Consider the following 11,538-nt stretch of genomic DNA (forward strand, 5'->3'; position numbering starts at 1 on the left):
ATTTCTTAAGATGTTCCTTGTCCCTTATTGTGTATGGGAATTTATAATCTCCAAAACATTTGCTTTAAAGCAGAGCACAATCTGTACACAACGTGAATGAACAATGATGTGGATGTGACATTTCAGAGAATGCCAACACCATGTTCAGCCCTGCCCCATCAGTATCTGTGCGCTTTAGAAACACCCAACCCACCCTTTGCATTGAGCTGACAGGGCAAATGCCTCATTAGAGTGCACACCCCTCTTCTTGTAACCCTCCCGGACTCTCTGATTCAACACGCTACGCTTGATTTAAATGCTCTTCCATTTGCTGAATGTGCTGCGATGTATGAGCTGCAGTTGAAATGCGTGACTGATTTAATAAGGAGGTTTTTTTCTTCTTCTTCTTCCGAGGAGGGGGGCTGCAGCAGTAGCTCCCTTCTCACCCGAGCCCTGAGATGGCCCTGCGAAGTGGTTCGATGCTTGCTGCATGGGGGCCACTTTCCGCTGAGCACGGAGTTACACATGGCTCCACATCAAGAGGAATTAAATCAACACTGCTGTTCTCCGCATGTCAAACTGCTGCAAGGGCATCTTAACTGCATCGAATTAACCACGCTGTAATAACTTAAAGGCTCATTTGAATTCAAGACAGCAAAATCAAATCCCAGACCGCACTCATCCCCTCTGCCTGCCACATACAGTATATATTATGTGCAAAAACCAAAACATGCACTAACATTCACTATAACTCTATTGCTGAGGCACAGTCCCTTTAAACATTTTAGGGTGAAGAATTAGTGCAAGGACAGAGTGTGTGAGCGTGTGTGTCTCGCTCTCTCCTGGAGGCAACGTCTGAGCAAGTCAGGGTGGAGATTGAATCATGTGTTGCCGAGTGTGTGGAAGTCATATGGAATATTCTTATTAGTGGAGAATGTTTGTGTTTTTCTTTTTTTTTTTAAAGGAAGGAATTTAGGGGAAGTACTTCAGGCCTTTGTCTCGTCTCTGCGCTCTCGATATTACTGAACTAAATGAATAATTCAGGTGATTAATTATCTCAAGATATTACAGAACAGCGATGCACTCAATATACAGAAATTGAATAAGCAGCCGACGTCAACAGATGCTGCCTCTGTACAAACAAGATTAGCGAGGGTGCTGCGAGCGAAATGGCTCCGAAAAAAAAGAAGAAAAAAAAAATAGATGACTTACACACTACCACCATTTATTTTTGTTGTCCTTTTAATTACATAACGGTAACAGGAGAGTGGAATATTCCAGACAATGACATGCACAAAATATATCAAAACTCTGGGGAGACAGACAACTCAACTGCTGCCTCCTCTCTTTCACACAGCGATAGATAGAGTAGGGGAGAGTAGAGGGTGAGTAGTGGGCTGAGAGGGAGAGAAACATAAAAGTTTGCAGGTTAGAGGTAGAGCCCCTCCGGCGTGCCCTCCTGCTTCTTGTACAGGACGTTCTCCTTGGACTTCTTGAAGTCTTCGTTGGTGACTTTCATGCGGCGCTCGCGCAGGGCCATGAGGCCTGCTTCTGTGCAGATGGCCTGGAGGACACAGGGGAGGGGGGGGCGGGGGGGGTGGTGGTATGTCAAGGTTGATTTCAGCTTTGAAAAAAAATAATTCTGTAATGTTTACACCACGGTAAGAATGACCGCGGAGGCTCAGTCTAACACCGGGGGGGCAGCAGTAACAATGCTCTGCTTTGTCTTGGCGATACGTTGAATTATGTGTTTAGCTTTCCTGCTTATTACTAGTCATGCACCAACAACAAAACTACTACAATACATTAGTAGTAACAGAATCTATGATTCGTTTTTTTGACAATGCTGTATAAACAGCAACTACAATTATTTAACTAAAGCCTTCATTGAATCCATCACATCTTTCTCCTTAGAGTCATGGTTTGGGTGAGTCAGTTAAACCCAAGAATCGCCTAAAATCAAATTGTAAAATGGTCGAGTGAGCTGACTGGGGAGTCCCAGCTGCACCCCCCAACACTCTATGCCAACAACTACAGCAGGTAGCTGTGGCCATCTTAGGAGACCCTTTGAATAGGGAATTCCAGTATCTCCCTTCTGGACGGAGGCTAAAAGTCTGTAGGTAGGTGTAGAATTACAAGATTGTCCCAGATCACTCTGTTGAACAAACTGTAAAATTACTTGCACAAAACGCACAAGCAGATTGGTCATGTACAGTTTTCTATTCCTTTAAATCCACGTTTATTGTTGTTTGATATGTTTGGTGTGTCGCATGTTCTGTGGTGGTCTACAAAGTTTTAAGGATGTCCTGCCTCTTAGACTGTAAACCTAGTTTACCCACAGGTATAGACTAACCTGAACCTGACCGCTGGCTGTAGGTGGGTTTATTCTACTTGTACGCCACTATGACAACCTGTCACCTTGGAAATGAATTCTAAGAGCCATTATTCAAAACGTAGCACAGTTCAGACCACAAGATGAACTCAGCCACCTTTCAGGCCCACAAAGGTCCCAGGGTAATCCCAAGATAATAGTTAGGGTGGAGTTATCGCACTAAAACATACACTTTGGTTCATACAAAAGGTTTTCAACACTGACAATATGAGATACCAGAGAAGCTGGTAAATTACTTTCTGTTCAAACCAACTATTGTAAATGACTGACATTTATATGAGAATGTTGATAAATCTACACAAAATTAGTTATATTTAAGTATCCTACAGACTGCTGGAAAGCCACTCTGTCGGTTCCCACATGAGGGCAGCAGAGTTGAGTCAGTGAGACGTAAAGAGTTCAATGTACATTAAACTTTGCATCAGATCTTTTAAAATGGAGAACGTAAGCCAATTAAACAAGTGTTGTTATTAATACTACAATAATTTAGGAAAAGCAGCCCTTGTGGCTTTCCTTCATCTTGTGTCTCCCCCCCCCCCTTCCTGCTGAGCCACAGTGTAAACTCAACTGTAAAAACAGAATACATCTTCAGTGACAGGATGCACTTCAAATGGACTAAACCCCAACCATGCTGCTTACTCCACTCTTATGTTAAGCCAGTGTACTCTCACAGATACTACTACATCTGTAGGAGTAAAAAGAACCCAAAATAAGGTAACAAAATTACATGAATTCCCCAGACCATTAGCCCTGGCCATCACGAAGTGCATGTAAGTTTGGGCTATGATTGGAAAATGCCATGTTCTATTAATCTCCCCTTTATCTGTAAGATCCGTTCTGATCTGAAGAGCAATGTGGCAGCTCAGAAACTCAAACTGCTGAGTAGGTTTTGGACCCGGCTACTGTGATCAGAGGGAAAACCAGGTTGCAGCTGTGAGTGGACGGACTGGGGCCAAGCTTTAGGGTTAAGGGGAAAAACATTGATACAGCATAGTATCGCAATATTTTCCGTATCAAAACTGTATTGATACACAGGCGCTAAGTATCAATCTTTTATTATATATGTGTTGGTCAGTTTGTCCCATTGTGCAGCAATAAAATTGAAGTATGATAAACAAACAGAGAAATGTTTATTTTTAGATAAAACAGATGTTGACAAAGTTTCCTTCAATTTGAAATTGGGAAAAATTAGAAGTTTAAAAAAAAAAGTTATAAATTGCAATATATTGCAGAATATTGTTATATGTTTAAAAACACAAAACAAAAATCGCAATAATATCATATTGTGGCATAAGCGTCGTGATGATATTGTATCAGAAAGCGTCTGGTGATCCCCCCCTACCACGCGTACCTTAATGTCTGCTCCTGATAGGTCGTCCTTAGCCAGGATGAGGTCATCGAGGGTGACGTCGTCTGCTACGGTCATGCGGCTGGTGTGGATCTGGAAGATCCTCCTTTTGGTCTTCTCATCCGGCAGGGGGAACTCGATCTTACGGTCGATTCGCCCTGAGGAGGAAGAGGAGGAGAAAACTACAATGTCAGAAACTGCTTCTTACAGTTTTGCCAATCTAAAATGTTTTTTTCTGCCCACACTCAAACTGAAAGGCCGAGCTTTTACGGTAGTTACGGTAAAGTATTTGAAAGCAGATCTCAGTCTCAGTGCCCAATCTGTGCAAGCCTAAAACCTATTAATACTGTTAATAGGTCAACTGAATAATTGAGCTTTGAAATTACCAAGATTCTTTTTCAAACCATCAAAAACATGTTCAGTCAAGAGGAAACCTGAATTACTCTTCAGATTTTGTTTTAGAAATAATAATAATAATAAGAAAGCATTGTGTGTAAGTACATTCATTTGTGGTAGTGATCACCGTTAACATAGATATACGTTTTAAAGAGTGGTTGCCAAAGAGGAAGACATTTTCTTTTTTTTTTTACTATCTTGACATAATTTCTACTTTCTGCCATGACTCAGCAGAATCCAACCATTTCCCAAATGTCTATAAGACAGGATGGGATCCGATCGGCCTCCCACTGACCAGGCCTGATGAGGGCTGGGTCCAGGGTTTCTATCCGGTTGGTGGCCATGATAACTTTCACGTCTCCCCGGGAGTCGAAGCCGTCCAACTGATTGAGCAGCTCCAGCATGGTCCTCTGGATTTCCCTCTCACCGCCAGAGTTCGAGTCATACCTACACAACACAGAGGAAATAGACACTTAGGTCAATAATTCATAGAATCCACTACATGGTAGGGCTGCATGATACAGGGAAAATAGCTAATTGTGATTATTCTGATATTGCGATTGCATTTATCATTATCATTATTTAAGCTCAGACTCCAGGACTTCAATCATGTTCATCCTGCAGTCTTGTTAGCACGAACCCATTTAACTGGGTTGTTTTCTGTCTTTTCCATGGGAGGTTTAGAGAGCAGCTTGTTCATTAGTCACGCGAGTCAGCCTCCGACCAGGCTCATTCATTTAAGTCAGCCAATACCCTACCTAACATCATTTGTGTGTTTTTTCCATTTGGTTGAAATCTTTCTATGAAAAACAGACACAAAGCTATTGATTTTGTGTTTTGAACACTGTCTGTTGCCACTGGTCCTGTCCCTGTGCCTCTCTGGAACAGAGGAAGAAAGCCACTGCATTATATGGCTGACAAAAAGTGTGATGTGCATACTGAAATTTGATGAATAAACTTGGTATGCTCTAGTTCAATAAGCTTACATCATTTTTTAAATCTACCAAACTGAAACACACTTTCAGTTAGAAGATGAAAAGGAAAGTTAACAACCTGAACTGTTAATGTGCTGTGAAGTATTACATAAAAATAAAACTGTAATATATAGGTGTAGCCAGTTATCGCACTTACTAATCCAACACCTTGTCATCCACTTCTGACTCTCCGACACCAAACGTGATACATCATCACTGCTCTTATGCTCTCAGTCTCTCACCTCCTCTGTCTGAAATAGTTTGAAGAAGACAGCCGTGTACCTCTTAGTGCCAATGGCATCAATCTCGTCGATGAAGACGATGGAGGGCGCGTACTCCTCTGCCACCCTGAAGAGCTCCCGGACCAGCTTGGGCCCGTCTCCCAGGTACTTCTGGATCAGCTCCGAGCCCACAACGCGCAGGAAGGTGGCTGACGTCTGATTGGCTACGGCCTTGGCCAGCAGTGTCTTGCCTTGTAAATGCATAAAAGAACATGCAATCAGTCTTTGGCACATTTTTAAGTATACATTTAGCATGAGAACACAATAACTACGTCACTGTAGCACCATTACTTGGGTGCTACAGTTCAACTGTTGAAGCCATATTCACTAAATGTATTTTATTCCATTATGTTAATTATTGGTAGGGTAGAACAGCAACACCAAGACTGGATTGTTGAGATACTAAAACTGATCTGTGAGGTTTGCATTTTAGAGACATTTTCCATAACAAGGTAAAAGCGTGTGAACAGAATGCCACGTTAGAGAAAGAGCTGCAGCCATTTGATTTACAAGTGTGTGGGCAGTTTCCGGTGACAGTTTCTGTGAAAATCTCTCATTTAATTGTCTTTTTATAGGTAACTGTAGTCTTTTAACTATTTTTTATTAATATAATAAAACTACTCTCTTTCCAATTTGAGTAAACATAGAAAAATCTAAATTATCTGGGCAATGTGAGGAAGTCAGTGATAAAGATGGAAGGTACATTTTGTATTATTGCCTGGTCAAAACCTTTAAAAACATAAGTCAGTGTATCTATTGTGTTACTTGACAAAAATATTGTATATTTTTTATTTCATGAACTAGGTTCATAAAAAAGTAACAAAGTTCCTAACAATGCAGGGTGCTACCAGCAGCACTGAATAAGACTAACTAATTTACTAAGATTATTATGGCTCTTCTAAAGCAATTAAAGACATGTATTATGTCTGAAAAGTTCTTACAATTCTCCCCATATTTCGACAATAGAATAATCAGTTACCTTTGTGCATATTATACTCAAAAAGACAGTTATAAAAAAAAGAAGAAATATGATAATTGACATGCAGATAGACTATTCTGCCCCTTGCCTTTGTGCAGGAATTAAACTTTGTGCTATTCTATATTTAACTGTAATGATGTGACGTTCTTCATAACAAAAGAAACCAAAAAAGAGATTGTATTGAAATTCCCAGCCAAGGTGCACTTCCCTTAACCCGTATTATTAATAACTCGTCCAGTGAAGAACGGATTTGATTTGTACATTTGTAAAATATGACTTTTTAAAATGCTGTACCCTGTGACAAAGGACCCGTAGTATATTCTTCATGTTTTTTTAAATCATTACACCCGTGTTCCACTGGCTGTGGAAGACTTTTAGTGGCAGTACCGAGTGGCTTCTGGACGTTGGTGACAGTTTCTCACCTTCCCTGCTGTGGCGCCCTTTAACAAAAAGGTCCCTTATGACCAAATGGAATTAGCTAGTGATGTCACTCTGGGGTAAAAACCCCTTTGTTTGTGGATTTACTTGGAAAAAAAAGAAAACTTATGTGATTGAACCGGAAACTTCAGGTTAGGCTAAGCATGTACATACGGTATATATGATTCTCTTCATCAGTGTTTCATAAAGAATGATGGGGGTTGTTTTAATCAGTTTCTAAAACCAAGAGATTATTTTGCATGTATTTAAGTGGACTGTAAGAAGTAAGGTACCATGTTCAGCCTTCATGAAATAACTGAAAAAAACAATTACAATGCTGCCATCTTTTTCATTCTCTTTGTCATTTCCCCATCACTTAGTGGAAGGTAAGTGGATAAAAAAAACAATGTCAAATCTTTAGAGCTGCGAAGATTTATCAATTAGTTGTGAACTATTAAATTAATCGCCAACTATTTTGAGAATCAATTTTGAGTATTTTAATAAAAATTGTAAGCAAAAGCAAGAAAAAGCAAAAGAAGACATTTGCAGACGTCATCTTGGGCTACCGAAAAACCTAATCAACCTTTTTGTGAATCGACATGTGACCGTTTTTCCTGGGTTTCTAGAGTTTTGGAGCCACTGTTGGTAACATGGAAGCACTCACCTGTGCCAGGCGCTCCGTATAGGATGACACCTTTGGGAGGCTTTATGCCCATCTCCTCATAATACTCTGGATGCGTGAGAGGCAGCTCCACCGACTCCTATTGAAACCAGTAGAAAATATAAGGGTTATATACATAAACAATTCAACCTTCAATCTGCTTAAGTTAGTTGCTCAGGTCTCTGTGAAAGCTACAAAAAGTCTTAGCCATATTGTGATCAATATTTGATTTTTGTTTAGAAAACTAGTAATAAAGATGGAGAACAGATAAAATATGCAGCAAAAGTAGTTTGAAAAAATATATATTAAAAAAAGGTCCAATGTGTAGGAATTTCTCCCATCGAGTGTTGAGATTGTATATTGCAATAAACTCTCTCACGCCACAGCTCTAAGTACCTATTACAGCTACGGTGGCCTTCATGCTTCAAAAACCCTATCATGTCATCCACGTCTTCATCCAGCTTTACCTCCGGCGATCAGGTCCGTTCGTTTCTTCTTTATTAATTGCAAAATTTAAAGATTTGGTGAGTACTAGAAACTGTCTTGTTTAAATTAGCCAAGTTTCCTTCTTCAAACTTGCCGGGAAGCAACGCTAACCATTAGCCGCACCTGTGAGTTTATCATGTGACAGCAAAAACTTTAAGCAGTATGTCCTGTGTGTCCCTCACCAGCTAGCGTATTTGAAGATGGCGCGTGAATATGGAGCGTCTACCCTAGTTCGCAAATGGAAATGTAACATTTCAAGCCAATAGGAATACTTGGAATTGATGGTGGTGGTAAATATTTATGAAAAAGGACAAGTTTGTGAACGGGCAACACCGATTTTGATAATAAACCTCTAAAAAACTTAAAACACTGGAACTTTAATATGATACGCTTACCTGTTGTGAAAAATGTGGAATTATAACATTTTAATTTAGGTTCTCTATGAGAGACAAAGCAACCAACATTTAATGATTACCTTTTAAGTCCACAAGGGGTGAGCATTTTACACAGAAAGATTTTGGAAGCAGTATAACTTTAAAGCTGTGGTAACCAACTTACTTTTGCCATGGTCGGGAAAAACTTTCATTATAATCTTTAAGCATTTTGTAATTTAAGTGGTCTGAGAGACTTCTGCACTTCCTCCTAGCTCCGTTTTCAGGTTTTAGAAAATCTAACTAGTGACAGGAGACTTTGGCCAACACAAGGTCATTTCAAAGAGAGAAAGAGCGTTCCCATTGGCTGCTCTACGCATGCATATGCCGTGCGACAAAGAGGGAAGAAAGAGAACTGCAGGAAAAGGTCTCACTCTACTTTAAAGTCTGGCGTTTGTTTTGCTTTCTAACCACTAACAACTTCAAAGCAATACTACGTAAGCTTTGCTGAACGGTGGCCTACTGAGGGCCCAGGCCCATTGTAACATTGCAGGTCGAATTGCACGCATTATATACTGCACCTTGATCTCCTGGATCTGATTGTCCAGTCCTCCGATGTCAGCGTAAGTTTCTTGTGGGGCTTTCTCCACCTTCATCACCGTCACCAGGGGATCAGTGTCATCCATCAGCACACCAATCACTGCATGAACCTACAAGTGACGTACAAACACAGGACAACTTCTGACTTATGAATGCATTTTCAAAAAGGGTAAACCACATTAAGGATTTGCCCTGGATATTACCTTGTGGTTGAGCAGGACAGAGCAGCCTGGCTCAAGCAGATCTTTATCCACAAAGGACAGGATGCTGACGTAGTGCTCTGATCCCACTGAGGTGGAAACGATGGCGTGGTTGTCATCGATGATTTCCTCCAGAGTGCCCACGGACATGGGGGTCCCCCGCAGGTCGTCCACCTTTGACCTCTCCTCCTGTAAAAAATAAGATCAGAAATATTGTAACAGGAAAATAGTAGGAGAGGTGATGATTTGGTCTGTTCAGTAGTATGAACTAAGTTTCTGTAAATTGTATATTTAAAAAAAAAAAAAAAAAAGCAAGAGGATTATTGTGCATTATTTGTTTTACACAAATATACTGCACAAAAGCAAGTGAGGTACATGTGTTACAAGAACTGACCTCCTGTTTCTCTTCCAGAGGCTTCATCTGCTCCTGGTTTCTGATGAACTCCTCCTCCATCAACAGGTAGTCTTTGATCCGCTCCTGCTTCAACAGCTTCAGACGGCATTGCGTGTGAGGGGTGACTGAAAGAAACACATTCCAGCGTATATAGAGCGTACATTGAAAAAATGATATAAACACCAATTTGATCCAACCACAAACACTTGATTTCATAGACCTTCTTAATCTTGAATGCTGTCAATATCCTGCTTCCACCTCTTTATCAGTTACAGCAGATCGTGTTGCTTTGTTCTCTTTTTATTTAATAATGCCAAATAAGGTGTTTTATATGTGTTACAATCTCTCTACCAGGGATGTCGAGGAAAACTGCTAGGCGGTAGCTGTAAGAATTGAACACTTCTCATGAAAATCAACTGCAAAAAACCGAGACAGGCTGCCAGAACCACTCTCTGCCTTTTCAGTTCCTTACCTAATGGTAGTTTACTGGCAGCATCTGGTCCCTTGGTCTTCTTCTTTCTCTTGCCAACTCTGGTGGGAATTGGAGGCTCATACTTCTTTTTCTTATCCTTCAGTTGGGACAAAGTGGGATGAAACATGTCAGACAAGGTAACAGTGAGAAACGTACCAAGTATACGTGCTTGTTACCTAGGCACAGACTGCCATACGAGATGTTTGCCTAAATGTAGTAGATGCGCTGTTTTTACTCCGTTTTTCTTTTTTAATGAAGCCTCAGGTAGATCAGTGTTCAAACTGCATGTGTGGCCGGCTGGCCAGATAGTGAGAAAAATGGAGCGGAGGCAAAACAAAATATCTTTGGTGATGTATAGACTAACTGAATAAATAAATGAATAAATATAAGACGATTTTCTTACCGTTTGTTACATATGGCAGCAGTAATTGTCAATTAAAACCATCCTAAATATAATACGTCACATATACATGTGTCATCAAATGTCACATATACTATGGTTTTGCAAACCGGCGTTAATTTATTAATTCAGTGCCAATAATACACGAGTTAGTTTAGTTGGCTTGGCTAGCGTTGGCTAGCGTTACCAAAACAACAAGTTGAGACACAAACGTTAGCTAGCACAAGCCGTGTCATTCTCACCTTGTCATCCTTCTTGCCTCCCCCCGGACCGTGTCCTCCACTCTGGCTTTGCCCCTAAAATAATATCAGACATGTGTTAATAAAGCTGAGAAGAAAATCCTCCACCAGTGCATTCGGACCTTTATATTTCTTCCTAAACAGCGCATTAGCAGTAACGTTAGTTAAAGTTCACTTAACGTTAGCTACGTCGGTGTTATGCGTAGCTAGGTACCTGCCAGAATATCTAGCCTGTATTAACTGGGATGAACTTTAACAGTGTCATCCACGAATATTTCAAAATAGGTTAAAAAAAAAAAGTACCTCTACAATATGAATGACTAGCTAGCTATGCTAATTAGCGCTTGGATAACGACTGCTGCCAACCGAGGAAAAAGCTAAGGCAGCTAACGTTAGCCTTTGGCTAGTAGGCTCTTAACTACTTTTAATTCTGTTGTTACTTCACTAATAATACATAACGCCACCTATAACTACAACGCAGCACGAACGTTAACGTGTCAAGCACTATGCGTACTGTTGTATCGGCAAAAAATACGATTTAGTAAAATAAATATAGGAGCCAGAGAAAATTGCTTGCTCACTTACCATTGTTACTTGTCGCTTGCCAGTGACGTCAGAGGGTACGGCAACTCTAAGGGACAAACTCAGAGGAAAATAAACAGGTCTGATGGTCTTATTACATGCCTGGAACTGTCATCACACAGGGAAGCCATCCAAAAAAACTGCTTGTTATACAATAATGCACATGTACGGTTTAATTAGCACATTTAAACAATATTGTTTTGAAGGTTCAACCAGCATTGTTTGATGCAAACATGGATTTTAAGTAATTTGGCCTTTTCTCTTTTTTGTTTTGAGCATGGATCATACTTTAAGATGAACAGCAAACCGAAATTAGCAGAAATTGTGGGAGGTATGGGTCAGTGTAGGTGAAGGGGTGGTGGGATGA

The 11,538-nt window shown here is 40.4% G+C and overlaps 1 protein-coding gene across 1 annotated transcript; it reads right to left on the reverse strand.

The window, feature by feature from the left end:
• Positions 1–1,187: 1,187 nt before the first annotated feature.
• Positions 1,188–11,232, reverse strand: LOC116706172 (26S proteasome regulatory subunit 4; the record flags this gene model as incomplete). Its single annotated transcript, XM_032542848.1, is given in 11 exon segments — positions 1,188–1,543; positions 3,723–3,877; positions 4,411–4,562; positions 5,372–5,561; positions 7,431–7,527; positions 8,866–8,994; positions 9,088–9,273; positions 9,479–9,603; positions 9,951–10,047; positions 10,593–10,646; positions 11,175–11,232. Coding segments are annotated over 11 exon segments (1,378 nt in total), but the record flags the coding sequence as incomplete, so codon positions are not given.
• Positions 11,233–11,538: the final 306 nt, after the last annotated feature.

The sequence above is a fragment of the Etheostoma spectabile genome, chromosome 18 (assembly GCF_008692095.1).
Source record: "Etheostoma spectabile isolate EspeVRDwgs_2016 chromosome 18, UIUC_Espe_1.0, whole genome shotgun sequence".
NCBI classification, from domain to species: domain Eukaryota; kingdom Metazoa; phylum Chordata; class Actinopteri; order Perciformes; family Percidae; genus Etheostoma; species Etheostoma spectabile.